At 44.6% G+C, this 20,715-nt stretch overlaps 1 protein-coding gene across 1 annotated transcript in view; it reads left to right on the top strand.

Moving 5' to 3' along the window:
• Positions 1-14,695: 14,695 nt before the first annotated feature.
• LOC138071583 (dedicator of cytokinesis protein 11-like) overlaps positions 14,696-20,715 on the top strand; it is a 41,504-nt gene continuing 35,484 nt past the window's right edge. Inside the window, 1 exon segment of the mRNA XM_068963098.1 lies at positions 14,696-14,748. Coding sequence (XP_068819199.1) covers positions 14,696-14,748 — 53 coding nt within the window.

Consider the following 20,715-nt stretch of genomic DNA (forward strand, 5'->3'; position numbering starts at 1 on the left):
GTGGAGATTCTTTAAAAACTGGAAACAGAACTGCCTTATGACCCAGCAATCCCACTGCTGGGCACACACACTGAGGAAACCAGAATTGAAAGAGACATGTGTACCCCAGTGTTCATCGCAGCACTGTTTATAATAGCCAGGACATGGAAGCAACCTAGATGTCCATCAGCAGATGAATGGATAAGAAAGCGGTGGTACATATACACAATGGAGTATTACTCAGCCATTAAAAAGGAAACTTTTGAATCAGTTCTAATGAGGTGGATGAAACTGGATCTGATTATACAGAGTGAAGTAAGCCAGAAAGAAAAATACCAATACAGTATACTAACGCATATATATGGAATTTAGAAAGATGATAACGATAACCCTGTATGCGAGACAGCAAAAGAGACACAGATGTATAGAACAGTCTTTTGGACTCTGTGGGAGAGGGCGAGGGTGGGATGATTTGGGAGAATGGCATTGAAACATGTAAAATATCATATATGAAATGAATCACCAGTCCAGGTTCGATGCATGATACAGGATGCTTGGTGCTGGTGCACTGGGATGACCCAGAAGGATGGTACGGGGTTGGGGGGGAGGAGGGAGGTGATTCAGGATGAGGAACACGTGTACACCCGTGGTGGATTCATGTTGATGTATGACAAAACCAATACAATATTGTAAAGTAATTAGCCTCCAATTAAAATAAATAAATTTAACTAAAACAAATGGGATATTGTCAGCAGAAAGGAGAACAGAAGCGGAACCGCAAGATACAAGGGAACACTAAAGATGAAAGAGTACTCGGACTTCTAATAACAGTTCCCATTTAGGAGGGCTTACTCTGTGTTAGGCACTGGATAAGCATTTCATGTCACTTTGTTCATCTCATTCAATACTGACAACAAACCCTGTGGTATGCATATTTTACAAAAAAATAAAACATGCTCTTGCAATGAAGAGCCCCCCAGCCACACACACAACATTTAAAGAAATCGAAAGAGGAGGTGATAAAAAGAAACAGAAAAAATGGGACGAACAAAAAGCACAAAACCAGATGGTAGAAATAAATTGAAACATACTAGAGCCCCAGCCACACACACAACATTTAAAGAAATCGAAAGAGGAGGTGAGAAAAAGAAACAGAAAAAATGGGACGAACAAAAAGCACAAAACCAGATGGTAGAAATAAGTTGAAACATACTAGAGCTAACCTCTACAGTTAGAAGACAATGATTGCCTATAGGATAGAAAACAAAGTGATTTGCACTCTATGCTGTTTCCAAGAGCACATCTCAAACATAGCAGAGACAGGCGAGTAAGGATGTGTGGAAAGGTACAAGGTACACACTACTAACCAAAAGAAAGCTTATGAAGTTACACTAATATTAGCCAAAACAGAACCTGAGGCCAATAACATTCACAGATTACTGAAACCTACTTCGTAGTGATTAATAACTCGGTTCTCTATGTGCTCAATCCATCAGTCATATCCAGTTGTTTGTGACCCTTTGGACTGTAGCTCACCAGGCTCCTCTGTCCATGGGATTCTCCAGACAAGAATACTGGAGTGAGTTGCCATGCCCTCCTCCAGGGATCTTCCCACCCAGGGGTCGAACCCGTGTCTGCTGCATTGGCAGGCAGATTCTTTATCACTAAGCTATTGGGGAAGCCCTCGATGGTTCACTATGAAGCTATAACAGTTCTAGATTTGCATGCCTCTGATGAAATAGCTTCAAAAATACATCTTTGTAAAGCAAAAAGGAACACAATTGTAAGGAGAGCTTGATAGATCCACCATCAGAGTATCAAAGTGGGAGATTGTAACATGTCTCAGTGACTGTGGGTTCATAAAGAACAGAAAAAACTCAGCAAGTGCATGGATTTGACCAACACAACCCACAAACTTGATATAATGCAAACACACAGAACACTGGCCTCCATAATTGGAGAATTGTTCCTCAAACACTCATGGAACATTTACAACTATCAGCTATGCACTGTGTCATGAAGCAAACCGAATCAAATCTGCAAGGCTTGGTACCATCCTGGGAAGTGAGGATGCAGAGGAGTTAAGTGCTGGCCTTGGCTTCTGTGACTTAGAAGTGGGGAGGCTGGTCCAGAGAGCCCAAGGCCACGGCCCAGCCCCAGGAATGCAACGCACAACGTGGTCTAGCTGCAGTCATGCTGCTTTAAGTAGCAGAGAGTCAGAAAGAGCAATCCAGGTAAGGAGCTGTGGGCGATATGGTGTCATTTCACTGGGGAACTAAATCAAGATAGGTGTTGCTGGTCCCCCACACTTGCCCAAGCCTGGTGCTTTCCACGTGAATAGTGAGACTTCCATTCCTTGCTTGCTGAAGCAAATGTCCAACAGCCTGATAAGCAAAGTGACCTCTAAGTTCAGTTCAGTTCAGTCGCTCCGACTCTTTGCGACCGATGGACTGCAGCATACCAGACTTCCCTGTCCATCACCAACTCCTGGAGCCTACCCAAACTCATGACCATTGAATCAGTGATGCCATATAACCATCTCTTCCTCTCTCGTCCCCTTCTCCTCCCACCTTCAATCATTCCCAGCATCAGGGTCTTTTCAAAAGAGTCAGTTCTTCACATCAGGTGGCCAAAGCACTGGAGTTTCAGATGCAACATCAGTCCTTACAATGAATATTCAGGACTGATTTCCTTTAGGTTGGACTGGTTGGATCTCCTTGCAGTTCAAGGGACTCTCAAGAGTCTTCTCCAACACCACAGGTCAAAGGCATCAATTCTTAGGCACCCAGCTTTCTTTATAGTCCACTTCTCACACCCATACATGACTACTGGAAAAACTGAAGCTTTGACTAGAAGTACCTTTGTTGGCGAAGCAATGTCACTGCTTTTTAATATGCTGTCTAGCCCTGGACTAACAATGAGGCACAGCTGCTGCTGCTGCTAAGTCGCTTCAGTTGTGTCCAACTCTGTGCGACCCCATAGATGGCAGCCCACCAGGCTCCCCTTTCCCTGGGATTCTCCAGGCAAGAGTACTGGAGTGGGTTGCCACTGCCGTCTCCGATCAATGAGGCACAGAATCCCTGAGAAAAGGAGAGAAAAGCTGAGAGAAGAATAGCCGAGAAAAGAAGAGAAGCTAAAGGCAAAGGAGAAAAGGAAAGATTTGCCCATTTAAATGCAGACTTCCAAAGAATAGCAAGGGGTCTGATCCCTGGGTCAGGAAGATCCCCTGGAGAAGAAAATGGGAACCCTCTCCAGTATTCTTGCCTGGAAAATTCCATAGATAGAGGAGTCTGGCTGGCTGGATACAGTCCAAGAGGTCACAGACTTGAATACAACTAAGCACCTAGCACACAATGACAAAATAATCCCCTCCCAATGGTTCCATGACCTTATCCCAGACAACTGTGCATATGTTTGTTACCTTCTATGGCAAAAGTGACTTTGCAGGTATGATTATATCAATGATTTTCAAAAACTAACTTTTATTGACATATAGGTGATTTACAATGTTGTTTTAGTTTCTACTGTACAGCAAAGTGAGTCAGTTATACATATACGTATATCCACCCTTTTTAAGAGTCTATTCCCATATAGGTCACTACAGAGTATTGAGTAGAGTTTCCTGTGCTATACAGTAGCTTTATATTAATAGAAATCAACAATTTTGAGATAGGAAGATGATCACGGATTATCTAGTAGGTCCTATATATTTTTTCCCTTTTACACTAAAAACATTTTGTACACAAATTTTAAAAGATTACACTCCATTTACAGTTCTTACAAAATGTTGGCTATATTCCTTGTGTTGTAGAATACCTCCTTGCCACCTACCTAACACCCAGGAGTTTGTACCTGCCATTCCCCTACCCCAACCGCTAGCTTCTCCATAGCTGCTGGGTCCAATCAAATCACAAGGATTCCTACAAATGAAAAAGGAAGGCAGGAGGGTCAGAGTCAGAGAAAGAGATGTGACAAGGGAAGCAGAGGTCTGAGTGGTGCAGGAACCAGTCAAGGCATGTAGCAGAAAGGCAGGGAAATGGACTCACCCTCAAAACCTCCAGAAGGGAACACAGGTCTGCCTACAGCTTGATTTTAGTCCAGTGAGACTTCTGACCTACAGAATTCTAATATGAATAAAGTAAAATGGGTGGTTTAAAGCCACTAAATTTGTGATAATTTGTTACAGCAGCCACAGGAAAACTAAAGTGTTCTTCCTCCATCCTCATCATCCTTAATCCTCACAATCACCCACTTTCAACGTATTCAGTGCCTACATTTCCAGCTCACCTTCCATCTCCCAATAGGTATCTATGGAAAAGAAGTGTGTAGAAAGTTGGCTGTGAGTTTGGAAAAATCCAAGGACATAGTACGGTACTCTGTTGAGCTCAGAGGCTCTGTCCTGCCTGACTCTTTGCGACCCCATGAATTGTAGCCCGCCAGGCTTCTCTGTCCATGGGAGTGTCCAGGCAAGCATACAGGAGTGGGTTGCATGCCCTCCTCCAGAGGATCTTCCCACCCAGGGATGGAACCTGGGCCTCCTGCATTCCAGAGGGATTCTTACCAACTGAGCCACCAGGGAAGCCCAGTATGGCACTGTCTCTCGTATTTAAAATGTAGCTTTTTTCTTTCTTTCTATGTTCAACTTAGCATTATGTATCACCAGCTTTCAAATATACCTTCCGTCGCGTTCACAAAGCAAGCTCCCACTAAGTGCCCTCTTTGGTCTTCCAAGTGCACCTTGTGAAGTCAGGCCTGGGATTTCTAACCCTGGAGTCAGAGTTTTAGGAAACAAGGGCCCAGAGGCCAGCGACTGCAAGCTCAGACTCCAGAAGGCCAGCTCAAGGCTTCTTCCTGGAGGCCGCCCGGCCCTGCTCCGGTGCTCGGCAGGGCATGTCCACGGTTCCTCGCGGCTGCACACCGTTCGCACCGAGCCCGGCGGCGCCGGGGTCGGGGCTGCTCTGCCTGGGCGGCGATCGAACTCCCGGGGCGCGACGGAGGCTCGGCTGCCGCGGGGCCAGGTGTCGCCCCTCGGAAGCCCCTGCTGGAGCCGCGGGCGCCCGGAACCTCCGCCGGCGCTGGCCCCGGGGTTACCTGCGGCCGGTGGGCGGGACGGCCCTTCCCGTCTGCGCCGGCCCCCACGCCAGCCTCCAGGGCGGCGGAGCCGGGAAGTGGGAGAGGGAGCGAAAGAGGCGGAGACTGCGGCGGCTGCAGCCCGGCCGGGCTCCGAGCGAGGGCTACATGGAGCGGCCGGCGCGGCTCTGCGGGCTGTGGGCGCTGCTGCTCTACGCCGGCCGCGGCGGCGTGGCTGCGCCCGCGGGTGAGTTCGGTCCCGCGGCCGGGGCAGCGGGAATCGCGGCCGAGAGGCCCGCCGGGGCGCCTGGGGCCGAGGGTCGCGGCGGGAGTCGGGGTCGAGGGCCCTCTTCGGGACATCCCGCGGCCGCGACGGCAGGCGCCTCCCGCGCCCGGCTCGAGCTTGGGGGACCCGGGGCGACCGGGCTTTCCGGGATCCCGAGCGGCCGGGGCGGCGGGGCGGCGGGGCCGGAGGACGACGACTTGTCGCCGCACTTCCCTTGGCCGTCGGGCAGCGCCGAGGAGCCTGGCGCCACGGCCTGGGGCCCGAAAGGAGTTCGCGGGGTCGGGGGCGGGAGTGTCGCCCGTGGCCCGGAGAGGGGATGAGGGGCCGGGAGCCCGCGGGGACGGCGACCAAGGTCCGGGAGTGCGGGTGACGCGCCCAGGCTCCTTGCGCGGCGGGTCCCGCGAGGTGGCGGCAGTCGAAGGGAACCTCTGAAGCGCCTAGTCCCTCCCTGTAGCAAAGGACGGGTCTCCTCTGGCGTACAAGAAATCCATGGCAAATCCGGAGCACCATCCGCGTGGATGCCTTTTTCTCTAGTAACCTTTATATTTTGGAATAACTTTCGATTTACAGAAAAGTTGCAAAGAGGCGAGTTCCCATATACTCCTCACCTGGTGCAACCATTTAAATTAATCAACCAGCATTACTGTGAAAACTTGGGGGGCGGGGCACTAATGAATTCCTGAGGGACAGATTTTGGCCTGAGCGACCTTCTGGACGTTTTCTTGGATGATAGTAGCTCCAAAGTTGATAGGTTTTAGTGTCCCGTTGACACAGACACCCACAATTTGTTTATTGCTTTTTCAGCCAATGCTTTGGGCTTTGAAAGCCAAGTTGAAAGGTTGATTAGGAAACTCGGATACCCTCTATTGATTCAGTCAACAAAACCTATGCCCACTCTGCGTGCCCTGTGCCAGGCAGTGTTCTAGGGGCAGAGAATACAGTGGTGAGCAAAACAGATCAAGTGCTTGCCCTTTGGAGCTGGCATGCTATTGCTAGAGTCAGAGTAAGGGGGGGCGGGGTAGTAAAGTATGAGGTATGTTAGAGGGCAGTAAGCACTATGGAGAGAAACCAAGCAGTCCAGGGGGTTGCCATTGTAAATAGGGTGGACTAGGTAGACTGCCACTGAAAAGGCAGCGTTTGAGTAGAGACTTGAGGGAAGTTTGTAGTTTGTCAGTCATTCATTCAAGTGCCTGCCTTCTTCAGTACTGAGCCAGGTCTTGTGCATTGGCTTAGAGCTTTAGAGTATATTGTGTAATCGTTGTGCCCCCCATGCTCCTAGTTCACTTGGGGGGATCTGATTTCCATAATCATGGGGCAGCTAGAGTCCAGAGAAGGGAGGGGGTCACCCATCCCCTTGGTTGTTGTCATTTAGTGACTCAGTCGCGTCCGACTCTTCTTCGACCCCATGGACTGTAGCCCTCCAGGCCCCTCTGACCATGGGATTTCCCAGGCAAGAATATTGGGGTGGGTTGCCATATCCTTCTCCAGGGGATCTTCCTGACCCAGGGATCAAACCGGCATCTCCTGCATTGCATTGTATTGCAGGTGGGTTCTTTACCGCTGAGCCAGCAGGGAAGCCACCCATCTCCTTAGTCCCCTGATTTTCACAGTGCCAGTCCAGCCCCCTCCGTCCTCCAGACTCCCTCTCCCACACACCTCACCCCTGGAACAACAAACAGCTGACCCTAGCTAATACTGGCAATCCCCAACTCACCAGGTTTGTCACAGAGGTTCATTGGTGACTTGGTTACTTAGAAATACAGACACTTTTTCCCTTTGGAAATGTTGATACAATTGCATTAAGATATTTGGGGGGAAAAATGCAAAACAAAACAGGGGACCTGACTCTTATAATGGTCTGAGCTTACCCAGCTGTGGGACTTCAGGACTGGTCATTTCCCTTCCGTGTGCAACAGTGTTCTCTGTGAGAGGAGACTGAACCCCATGAGTTTCAAGGGCTCCTCCAGCTCTAATGTTTTGAGTGTTTAGAAAAATGATTAGGTTACCAGCTTAGGTTTAGTCTGTTTAGGTTGGTAAGCCCACACTGTGGCATTCTTAATAACAACTAGCACTTCTATAGTGTTTACTCTATTTCGGGCAGTGTTCTAAGTTTTCCACTTGACCTATTTCATCTTTCCACAGAACCTCTCCTGTTGGTGCTGTTACCATTCTTGTTTTGTACAGGAGGAAACTGAGGCACGGCAAGGCCCAGAGTCTCGTTGGTGGTAGACTGCAGGAGGGAACTAGGCTGCTGGCCCCAGCAGTCGCTTCCAGAGACCATGCCCCTAACCACTGCATTCATTGCCTCTCCCTGCAGAAAGGAGGGGAGTCCTTGGCTGAGAGGGGAGCTGGGCGTCTCCCAGAGCAGCAGGGCAGGACTGGTGGGCATTCACCCAAGTATGTACAGGCCATTGGTAAAAAGCAAATGATCATGTATTGGAGACTTGCTTTATAACTGCCCACTGTGTAGTCCAAACAATAAGTACCATAGGCATTCAGAAGAGGGGAAACTGAGGGCTGGGAATTCTGAGGAAGAACTGAAATTTGAGCTAGACTTTTAGGGTGGGTGACATTTGAGTTGGTGGAGGAGAAGTTATTCCCATTTTGGGAGGCGAGCAGGAGCAGAGGCCCAGAAGTAATGGTGGTGGTGCCCCTGTGGGCTCAGGGAGGAGTCCGGTTTGGCAGGAGGGTGCATTGGCCAAAGCAGTCAAGGCAGAAGGGCTTCATTTGCCCTTGAAGCTGAGTTGGGGTGCAGAGGGAGGGAAATGACACTGGAGGAGAAGTCAACAGGGAGACCTGGCTGGAGGGAGGGGGGACTCACCAGAGTGCAAAGCTCCACAGGAATCTAGAATTGGAGGTGGCCCCTAGAAAGATGGGTCATGCACGCCTTCTGTCCAGGCTCGGGCCTAACTGCTGTATGTCTGCCTGCCTCACGAGACCCAGCAGAGCACCTGAGCATGATCAGGATAATTAAGAGAGGTGTTGCAAGGAAAGCACTGAAAGAGGTTGATGATTAAGATGTAAAGGAAGGAGATGGATGGCTCACATATGACTCGTGATTTCCTTGACTCTTCCCGACATATGCATGCTTCTGCCAGCTCCTGTGACTGAACGAGAGAGAGCACAAGCTTTTGAATTAAGCCTGATTATTAGAGACAGCATTGATCGTAATCATTCGAAATTAGAATGGGATCTTGCGCTAGAAGTGTGAAGACGTAGAGGTCAATGGGTTTTAGGACGTTGATGGAGACTCACCCAGAACCTTGCTACTCTGCCTTAGGTTAAATTCAGAGGATCCCATCACAGGCCTCTTGTGTAAACAGCACTACCTTGAGTGCACCCCCACAAGATTTCTAGAAGAAAAGCACTTGCTGAAGAGCAAAGAACCTATGAGTCAATTAAACCCAGACTGATCAGGCTACATCCATCTGTATATTCTCTGTGGTGCCACATGGTGTATTCCCTCCAGACATCACAAATAAACCCAGAAGCCCCTGGTTGTTGTCCCTTCCACTCAGATTGCTGGCCCTAAGCTCCTTCTAGGTGGAAATCCTGGAATCACCCTGAACCATCTCTGGCCTAGAGAAACCTGAATCCAGTGGGAGAAATGGACATGCCCACAAACCTCTTTTATTATTTGCTACAGTAGAGGAAATGGGTCAAGTGCTATGGGTACCCAAGGGCTTTCCAGATGTCGCTAGTGGTAAAGAACCTGCCTGCCAGAGCAAGAGACGCAGGAGAAGAGGGTTCAATCCCTGGGTCAGAAAGATCCCCTGAAGGAGTGTGTGCCAACCCACTCCAATACCCTCACCTGACAATCCACATGGACAGAGAAGCCTGGTGGGCTGTAATCCAGTGGGTTGCAGAGTCAGACAGGACTGAAGCGAGTTAGCACACAGCACACGGGCACAGACGTGACCTCTAAGAGCGAGGCGATAAGGACCTGAACAGAACACTGCAGGTGAGGATGGGGGAAGAGTAGATCTGAGAGGTGGTTTCCCAACTAAGTGTTGTTGTTCATTCGCTCAGTTGTGTCTGACTCCTTGCCACCCAAGGGACTGCAGCACGCCAGGCTTCCCTGTCAATCATCATCTCCTGGAGCTTGCTCACGCTCATGTCCATTGATTCGGTGATGCCATCCAACCACCTCATCCTCTGACGTCCCCTTCTCCTCCTGCCTTCAACCTTGCCCAGCATCAGGGGCTTTTCCAATGAGTCAGTTCTTTGCATTAGATGGCCAGAGTACTGGAGTTTGAGCTTTAGCGTCAGTCCTTCCAGTGACTATTCCTGATTGAGTTCCTTTATGATTGACTGCATCTAAGTGACTGCATGGCTAATCGGTGGAGTGGGCAAACTACGTAGGCTAGATCTGGGAAGGGAGGGGTCAAGGATTGAAGTTTTAGCATTCCTCTCTCGCTGATTTTTGTTGGGCATGGGGATAGTAGCTGGTAGACTTTGACCTTAGAATGTTCCTATATTTTAACTTAAATTTATTTCCAGCATACAGATTTGAGCCTTTGAAATAATTTTATTTAAAAATTAGTTTCTGGCAATGCCTCGGTTGGCCTCAGATAGCCAGTCCCCGACCATCCCTACCATGGGGCCACTGCCTAGGTCCTTTGGCACATGGCGTGGCACGCCCCTCTGCGTGTTGGGACCGGGTCCAGTACAGAGAACTCTTCATCCTGGAACACGAGCACGACCAGAAAGGCAGCAGCCCCCTCGCCCAACACTGCACCACTCAATTGTGGGGAACCTGGGGGAACCTGGTACTAAACTATTCATAGATGACCTGCTTCTGGGTTGGGGTTTTGCATGTAGCAGAGCAGCTCTCTCGCTCCGATCAGTTGAACATCAGTCCTCGACACAAGGGTTTGTAAAAAGAAAGAAGGTTATCAAAATTTCTCTTTATTAACAGGACTTTTTTAAAAGACAAAAAAATTAGTTTCTAAAGTCAGGCAATACTTTCAGAAGTGCTAAAATATTTTTTCATAGCAGGGCACAGAATACATTAAATGACCAAGGTAAACAGAAGAAAATAACAATATCCAAAAGTCATATTTAACATTGTAGGTTTTATTTGACCCAGGATTTACGCAAAGCAAACAAAAAGACAGGAAGGGTTCTTTGAGAGTAAGGAATGCTGTTGCTGTCTTCACAGGACCATTATACAGTTTTGTATGGTGTCAGGTTCTTTTCCAGACTCTGTTCTCTTTACCTTGATGTATAATCATATTATTTACAATTTACCATTTCCTCTTTACTATATATGATAGAATACAAGCAAAGGGTTTTCATAAACTGTATGTCCTCTGGAAGTACAATCAGAAGGTTAACTCATTCCCAGTACCACACTTGTTTACATAATCCTTTCTTTTTTCTACTTTTGCAAAAAAAAAAAAAAAAAGCAACACACAAACACACACACACACACACACACACACACACACACACACACACACCCCGCCGGGAAAACAAAACAAACAAGCAAAATCCCTGGGAACTTCCCTGTGGCTAAGACTCTGCACTGGCAATGCAGAGGTCCTGGGTTCAGTCTCTGGACAGGGAAACAGATCCCACATGCTGCATCTAAGACCCCCATGAAGCTAAATAATAAATAAATACTTAAAGAAAAGCAAACAGCATGAAGAACATGAAAGCACCTGGGTTTTGATCAGCATAAAACAGTAGGTAAATTTTACTTATTTTCTATTTAGTTTTTAGTAAATAGTAAACTTTTTTTCTAATAATGCAGGATATAAAAACATAAAATAAGTTGACAGTTATCTTGCTAGAGATTGAAACACATCAAATGTTAGATATGAATAACTAATTCTAAAGTACATTAATAAAAGTTTTAAATAGAATTAAGTACATAGAATGTATGATTTACAGTAAAAGTCAAATAATACAGTAAATTTTACTTCTTTTCCATTTTGTTTTTAGTACATATTATTTTAAATATTTTTGTAATAATGCAGGATGTAAAAACATAAAATAAGTTGATAGTTAACTTGCCAGAGAGATTGAAACACATGAAAACTAGATATGAATTCTAAAGTACATTAATAAAACAGTTTTCAATAACTACAACCTTCAACTACTTAGAATGTATTATTTAGAGTAAAAGTCAAAGATTATTGATACTAGGTTTTAAGCTTCCATGTTTTGGGAAAGAAATATGTAAAGGGAGATAATATTCAACCCTGGTGGTATTTCACTCCAAGAGATATTGAATCAAATTAACAACCACAACCACAGTGGACTGTTTTGTCTCCCCACAAAGCTAAAAGGTGGGAATGCAGAAAGTGACAGCTCTTATTATGTATGGGCTTTTTTAAAGGGTGATGAAAATATTCTAAAACTGTGGTGATGGTTTTACAAGGTTTAAAATATACCATATAAACTACTGTGTTGTACTCCATTTTAAAGGGTGAGTTTTATGGCACATGGATTCACTCAATAACTTTGTTTTTTCTACATGCCCAAGGACACATGGGGAAAAAAAAAAACTGTAAAGAAAAAAGGAGTTGAATACCACCACGGCCCAGGGAAAGTAAGGAGGGTGGTAGGGGGAGGACAGAAGAGAGGAAGAAGAGGGACATGCATTGCTGACTAGTTCTCCCCTCCTCCATTCAGTATACATGTGTACACACTTGCACACATATGCACACATACACACTGTGATAACCAGTGACAAGCAACTGGCTGCATTTTGTCACGGAAAAAACCATAACTGCTCCGTTTCTTGAAAAGGTCTCCTGCTCTTGTAAATGTTGCCCTCGCTTGCTAAATAGTTAGTCTTTGTTAATGAGGTTTTTCCTTCTGCTCTCGCTTTTTGATTTTTAAAAGCAAATTTTAATAACTAGCATACAGTCTGTGTCACATCTTCTCTTTTCTAATTTAAGTCATGCTCTGTGGTATCTGTAAAGTCATATTCATTTTATTCTGAAAAATAGCTGCTTCTGAATTTTTCTCAAGTGTTGTAGTTACCTTTTCAAGTCAAGTATTTCACAAGTATTACAGGGTTGAACTCTTACAGTCCAGGCCTTTTAGGTGTTCCCTTGGCTTTCTTTTTCTTAAGCCTTCTTATTGATTCCAAGTGGCACTAGTAATAAAGAACTCGCTTGCCAATGCAAGAGTCTAAGAGACTCTATGGATGGGAAGATCCCCAGGAGAGGGCATGAGAACGCACTGCCATATTCTTCTAGAGAATCCCACAGACAGAGGAGCCTGGCAGGCTACAGTCCATAGTGTTGCAAAAACTAGGACACAAGTAAACCAACTCAGCATGGCACACACTGACTCACAGACACTAGCAGCTTAATTTCACCAAAAAGATGATAGACCTCTACACTTTTATATAGAAGTAGAGGGAGAAGGATTCTGAAAACTAAGTTTCTTTCTAGCTGAATTTTATTAACTGGCAATAAGTCACTGTTTCAAAGTCTTAGTCATTTGCCCAAGTTTTTATTGTCTGTATATTATATTCTGGGAAGTAGAATCAAAGTCAGGAATTATCAGTGACGTAGTCTGAAGACAAATGTTAAATAGTCTGAATTGACAGGAAGACTGTCCTCTTGGAAAGGCAAAGCAGTCTCCCTAAGAGAGAGATGGAGCAATAGCTACTTCCCCCCTTTTTCTAACTGTAACTTGACTTTTCTCTTTATTGAAGATCCGAAGTGCAGGCCTGAGTCTCACCTTGTTTCTTATCAGCATCATGGGCTGCAGCTGTAGCTCCATTTGTATTCTTGCTTGCTGTGGACTGTTCACTGCAAGGTGTCTGGCCATTGCTCTCTCTCATTGAAACGGGAAAAACACCCAATGATGGTCTTTTCACATTAGCACTTGAAGTAGAGTCTAAAGGAAATAGATGTAAAGTGGTGTTTTCATCTCTCTGTGTAGGAGAAAGTATGCTTTTGGTATAATCAATCATACTTTCCTCTGAAGTTTCAGATAATATTTCAGTAGGTAGCTCTTCTCCTGGAGAAATAATGGAAAGGCTCCAAGAGAAATCAATCTCAGTTCCATGCTTTGGTGTGGAGATCCTCTGTGGGGAGGTCCTCTGTGTGAAAATGGATTTGCTTTGTGGATGGCCAAGCCTGGCATCGGGAAGGCTGGAGTCATCTTGAAATTCATCCACTGTTTGAGGGCCGAGTGTAGGCGCTGAAGGAACAGTGCTAGACGACTTCTGACTGCCACTGCTTATTGTGATCGTCTTACTGCTGTTAGAGGAAATCTTCTCCTGAGGGCTCTCTGGCACCTCAAAGACGTCCTGACTGTAAAATGGAACCTGAAGCTCAGAACTGTGTGGCTGTTTCTTTTTCCCTCTAGATTTCATCTGTTTGGTATTCATTTGCGTTATCAGTTTGACTGCCACATACCTCTCAGGTCCGGGCGGAGGGTCCCTGATCGAAATAACTGACTCGCTCTCTTGAGACTGAAGCTCAGAACTGTGTGGCTGTTTCTTTTTCCCTCTAGATTTCATCTGTTTGGTATTCATTTGCGTTATCAGTTTGACAGCCACATACCTCTCAGGTCCGGGCGGAGGGTCCCTGATCGAAATAACTGACTCGCTCTCTTGAGACCCAGGGACGAAATCATCATCACTATCAGAAAAAGAACGACGAAACTGTGGCTTTTTCTTCTTGAGCCTAGCCGAAAACTGCTTGTTTTCTTGTCTTCGTTTATTCCTTTCTGCTGTGAGCTCACTGGTTAATTTCAGATTTTGTTGTTGGATACCATAAGATTCTTGCTGTAGCGTATTTCTGTCCGTTTCGTTTAATGTAGTGCGATCACATACTTCCGCGTTTAATTGACCTCTCAGGTCATGGATAGGGTCATTCAGGGCTCTCCGCTGCTCCCTAAACTCTTTAATTCTGGATATGGAGCCTGTCCACCTCCCGTCTGACAATCGCTCTTTCCTCAAACTGGTTCCTTTCCCCTGCAGTCCGCGTGGCTCTCTGTCATGGAGCTCTTTTAGTGTTTGCCAGGTTTTTTTAAAATCTTCAGAAGACACATCACAGAGGCTAATCTGTATTTTACCTCCTTCGGAAGAGTTCTGCCCACTTTCCCTGTCTTCTTCACCCACGTCCCCTGCCTTCATCTTGATTCCCTGACTGGGGTTGGGAAACAGTGGAGACAGGCACCACCAAAAAATGGCGGAAGGGCCCCAGACGGGATGACAGTTTAAACTCTCGTACAGACCTGTGAAGCGGCCTCAGGGCACTGAGTGGGCGATCGGCGGAAAAGCGGATGGATCGAAGACGGCTCGGGGTGGACAGGAGGGTGCAGTTGGGGGGTTGGAAGGAGACACCAGCCTCCTTTTGCGGAGAAGAGCGAAGGCACATGGAAGGGAAGATGGCGCCTTCAAGGCACCCTGTGCCGGACCGGAGATTCGAGAGACCGGAAACGCAATGACTTCTGGGAAAGCCCCACGGAGCTGAAGTGCGTCCCAAAAGGCGGGGGTGGGGGTTGGCGTGTTGAAACTTACCCCTTGGTTTATTTTTGAAACAAATTTAATTTGACCCAATTTTAGCATCTTTCTTCCTGACAGTCAGTATTTTATAATCATGGAAAAGCACAAATACCCATGGTCCTTAGAAAGTTGGACGTAAAGTCAAAAGCCATGCACTCTTTCCTCCCTGTCACCCCTCCGTCTAGGCAACATTGCTTAGTCGCCCATTCCAAAACTGGCAATTCTGTAACTGATTAGTGTTGCCACTCATGCTAGAGCTTTGCTGGTGGCTCAGTAGGTAATGCGGGAGAGCCAGGTTCAAACTCTGGATCGGGAAGATCCCCTGGAGAAGGAAATGCAACCCACTCCAGTATTCCTGCCTGGAGAATTCCAGGGATAGAAGAGCCTAACACATGAATTTTCAAATATTATTTGGTAAAATGCAAAGTATGGTAATATAGGACTAAGATGCTACTGTTGTTCTTCCTAGAGTGTGTTTGGTTCACTTTAGAAACATGGGGCAAAGAATCATAGCAAGGTAATTCCCATAGCACTGCAATTTCCTCTTGTTTTCTTCTCTTCCAACAGAGGGCAGTCTTAATCATGCCATGCAAAACCTAGATGCTTCCTTTTGAGTTAGCCTTAAGATACCCATGATTTATTGAATGCTTCTCAACTCAAAGTTGAAATTAACCTGATGGGAAGTGATACATTTTTAAAAGTTTTCCAGAAGGTCATGGTTAGACTGATGTGCACAGTTTCCGGTTTAATCCTAGAACAGTTGCTTGTCTCTACTGAAGCTCGTGAGAAAGGGCTAGATCCAGGGGAAGGCAGGAAATCATCAAGTGAAGACAACTGTCAGGTCTGTACTTTTGTTACCCACTCCAGTGTTCTTGCCTGGAGAATCCCAGGGACGGGGGAGCCTGGCGGGCTGCCGTCTATGGGGTCGCAGAGAGTCGGACACGACTGAAGCTACGCAGCAGCAGCAGTATTTATGTTTACAACCTATCAATACTCACTTCAGTTACTAATGTAAACAGAAGTCCCCAACAGCAATTGAGACATATGCTATATATTATTTCTTTCTTCTTTTTGCTGTGTAAGTCTTAGTGGAATAAATACTTAAGGAAACGTTTGTGCGACCCTAAGGAAAAGATTACGTGCTTATTTCGAATAGATATGTTTCAGAGGTAGAGTTAGTCATTAAAGGAAGTTAAATAGATTTGTTTTCTCTTTTAAAATGACTTTCATAGCACTTGGAAAAACTAAAGAGGTAGTTTGGATGGGGTTTATTGCTGAGTCTCTGGGACATCCTAATAATTCAGATGACAATTTCTAGTGTCTCCCCAGCACTGGGAACTGGTTGGGAACTGCTATGGTAACTACCACCATCAATCTTAATCACTGAGATTCTGCTGACCTGCCCTCTGTGTTTAGTAGAGGACGGACAAAGGCTTTTTCCTCAGTGCTTGTATTACCCAGTTGTTAATTTTTTAATGAAACCCTAAAATTCTATGAGAACAAAATAAAAATGTGGGAATAAACATGTTTATCGAGTAAAAACGTTCTGATCCAAGTTTAACTCCAGCCCAGAGACAGATTGGATAGGCCTCATTCTTAAACAGCTAACTTCAGGAAACCACCCCCCACCCCTGCATGCAACCTGTGTCTCTGAGTGTCCCTCTCACTGTTTTCTCTGACTCTTGCCTTTCCTTATCTCCTGAGAAAAAGACGGAAAATTATTGGAGTATTGTCCACTCTACTCTGATATTTTTGAGGAGAGGAAGGAAAGTAAGAAATTTCTCTAAATTCCTTACTTGTATTCTTATAATATAAGCTATTTTAAATACATAGTAAGCATCATACAGTTTCCAGTGATGTCTCATTTACGCTGAGTAATAGTTGGTAGGATATTGAGTGTAGCACAGTGTTTATGTGGAAATCTAGTCATTTATTAATTAATCTAACATTGAGATACAGTATTAAAGAACTTCATTTCGTAACTTTAACCTTTATTTTAGGGTGCATAATGCCTGGCTGTCAAAACACTTCGGAGTAACCTGAAAATGGCAAATCATGCCAGCTCTGTGAAACAGAGCAGGAATAATGCAGGCCAGGCTTCAGCATCTTAATAGCCTGGAAAGTTTATTTACACTTCATCACAGTCAGTGCAAAATGTAGGTAGGGTACTCATTTGAAACAGACATTAATACTATTTAACCTAAATCACCAGTACAGCTGGAGATCATTTTACATACATCGATACATTTGCATATCTGTTTCTGTAGTCATTTCATCATATGTGAATATAAGATCAAATATGCATGGATTATTCTGGCAATTTTAGTTAATAGTGAGTTCTTAGTTTAATATGAAGGAGATTAATATTCTCATAGAACTATTACAATTATGTGATTTTACATTCAGTATCCTTTATCTGTACTTCAATGAAAATAATGAATCTGAATAAAACAGTATATATAATATTTGTTTAGAATGACTATTTTTCATTTAGTGATTTTTTTCAGGGGTTACCCATGCTGAGCTGTCTGCAGAGGTAAATGCTATTTTGACAAAGCCATATTTCACACAGGTTGAAATATTAACAAGTTCAATAGGAAGCTAGAGGGTTATATAAATGAAAGCTATTCTCTGAAAGCAAATCTTAATAAAAAGTCAGAGTGAGAGAATGTTCATTACCAGACAGTCCTTTAGAGGTTGTGTAAGAGGAAGCAAGCAGAACTGGCTTTGCGATATGGACTTATAATAAACACAAATGTCTTGAGCAGATGGATGCTGAGCTACTAGATTCAGGACCTTTCAAAAAAACATGGGAGGGCTACAGCCTTCAGCTTTGCTCTTTGTCTCTTGTAACAATGTATGAAACCTGTGTCTTTCAGTTGGCCCAGATGCTTTGTTTTCCTTCTGATTTAGAAACAAGTCTCACACCACTGGCATCGTTGAAAACATCAGGCCATAGGGAACCCCTGTACATAACATAGCTGCTTTTCTATGATTTCTCATTTTTGCACATATAATGAGCAGCACAGCCTAAAATGCCTCCCACGTTATTTCTTAAGTACATACCTAGATCATCACTCACATCTTGTCTACAAAGAAGTAGGCACCTATTTATTTGCTACAGAGCTGTTGATCCAGAGCTGAAGTAAACAATAGCAGAATTGATTAACCCAGATCGTATTTGATTAAGGAGTAAATACAGCGAAACTCGTTAAGTCTGCAGGTACTGAGAGCCTGGTGTCTTTTTGCTTGTCTCTCTCTCTGAGTCTTTGGGAGAGAAAGTCATTCCAAACTGTTACGTGAATCCCTGTGTCATACAGTTTTAATTTCCTTTTTAAAAAAATCTCAGGTTCTACAACTGAAGCAAACATTTTCCACTTCTTGAAGGAAATACTGCTACCGAAGTTTCCCTAACAGTGTTATATACCATACCATTTTTCACTCAGTGTTTCAAGGTAAAAATGAAAAGGTAGAATTCAGTCAGTATCATTGCAAAGAAAATACACAAAAGATAACTAGGCAGATGAAGCTTAGTACAGTAGAAAAGCCCCCAGTGAGCAGTCAGGAAACTTGGGTGAAAGACCTAGTATGACCTCAGGAAATCACAGAGACTCAGCCTTAAAATGAGAGAGTTGGACTGTTAATAATTTGTTCCTTATTCTCCTTCTCTGTTATTTTTGTGTTTAAAAACAGGGTTTTTTCATACTTTTATGAAAATATCCAGTCATTTTTAGCCCAAATTATGATTGAGTCTGTTTATCCAAATACCCATTGAAATGAGGTGTCTTGTGAAGCCAGAAGATGTCCAGGCAGGCTGGCTGGCTGGCTTCCGTTGTCAGGTGCTTGTTGGTTTTACTCAGATGCTTGCCTGTCAGTACAAAGCATCATTGCTAGGATTAAAAAAATAGAGGAAGAAGAAATTGAAAGCAGTTATCTTGCAGGGTTGTTGAAGGTGTAAAATGAGATAATGGATGTTAGAGAGCTTTGAAGAAACACTATATAACTATGTGCTTTGCTGAGTTGCTCCGTCGTGTCTGACTCTCTGGGACCGCATGGACTGTAGTCCAAGGGGCTCCTCTGTCCCTGGGATTCTCCAGGCAAGAATGCTGGAGTGGGTTGTCATTTGCTCCTCCAGGGGATCTTCCCAGCTGAGAGACTGAACCCAGGTTTCCCGCATTGCAGGAGGATTCTTTACCTGCTGAGCTACCAGGGGAGCCCATATAACCATGATGTGAGGTAACAGTAGTGGGAGAAGTCACAAGTGAAAACTCTTGCTGGCTTTTCATCTGAGTTACACAGATGTTTTTTCTTTCCCCTTCTCAAAGTGATTCAGTTAATTGCTCAAGCCTCCAGATTTACTATGGAAACCAGGCCTGTGCTTTTCAAAGAGGCTTATAAGGGAAAACTAAATTAGATACTAATTAGAAATAAAGTGCAGTATCTTTATATGAAGAATTAAGTTTGTTCTGGTTAAAATGCAACCCAAATTCATTTTTTATTATGCCAGTAAATAAGACATTTGGTTTCATGGTTTGCATTGTATTTCTTCCTCCTGTTCAGACATTTCTTATTGATGTAATAGACATCTCTTGGTAGATGACAGGTACTCTCCTAAGTGATTTAGAAATATTAGCTCATTTTTTATTGTGGGACTGGAGGTAGAAAAGGGGACTGCAGATGGGCACCATGGATCATTTTGAAATGATGGGAGTGAGTAGATTGTAATATATGGACAACTCTGTAAATTTACTAAAAATCATTGAATGATAAATTTAAAATAGGTAAATTTTGTTGTATGTAAATTAAACCTCAATCAAAGTAAAAGTACAAATGAGAACTGACCTGTAATTCTCACACTAGCTTTGTGATGTAGATGCTGTTATTTTTCCCATTAATTTTTTTTTTCCTTGTTTAGCTCCATGGGTCTTAGTTGCAGCACTCAGGACCTTTGATGTTCTCGGGATGCAGGATCTTTTCATTGTGGCATGCAGACTCTTAGGTGCAGCGTGTGGGATCTAGTTCCTTGACTGGGCCCCTTTGAACCTAGGCCCCTCACGTTGCCAGTGCGGAGTCTTAACCAACGGACCACCAGGGAAGTCTCTATGTTTCCCATTTTCAAGTGAGAGAAGTGAAGCTCACAGGGAACTTAATGTCACACAGCTAGTTGGTAGCAGATCCGGATTCTGATCTTGGCAATTTAATGAGTCCATGCTTCTAAACACTACCCCATTCCTTTAAAAAAGTAGACTAAGGAAATAGCCAGAAAGGAGCACCATCCCGGGATTCTATCATCGTTACCAATAAATCTGTTACAAGTTGCATATTGTTTTGGCTTTTTTTTTTTAGATCTCATTCTAATGTTTTTTTTTTTACTTAAAGCATAATTGCTTTACAGATGGAGAAGGCAATGGCACCCCACTCCAATACTCTTGCCTGGAAGATCCCATGGGCGGAGGAGCCTGGTAGGCTGCAGTCCATGGGGTTGCTAAGAGTTGGACACGACTGAGCGACTTCATTTTCAGTTTTCACTTTCATGCATTGGAGGAGGAAATGGCAACCCACTCCAGTGTTCTTGCCTGGAGAATCCCAGGGACAGGGGAGCCGGGTGGGCTGCCGTCCCTGGGGTCGCACAGAGTTGGACAGGATTGAAGCGACTTAGCAGTAGCAGCAGCAGCAGTAGCAGTAATTTTTTTTAGTACATATGTGCTTTTAAAGTGGAGAACAAGATTAAGTATCAAAAGAAGGCCTTGTTTGAGGCTTCTTTTCCCTACATCACTGGTATGCCTGTGAAATTGCCAGAAAACCAAATACTGAAATTACAGACCTGCAGTTAAAAATAAACTAACAAATATGAAAGCCCTCATTGGAAAAGACTCTGATGCTGGGAGGGATTGGGGGCAGG

This window comes from Capricornis sumatraensis, chromosome X, assembly GCF_032405125.1.
Source record: "Capricornis sumatraensis isolate serow.1 chromosome X, serow.2, whole genome shotgun sequence".
In the NCBI taxonomy this organism is placed as follows: domain Eukaryota; kingdom Metazoa; phylum Chordata; class Mammalia; order Artiodactyla; family Bovidae; genus Capricornis; species Capricornis sumatraensis.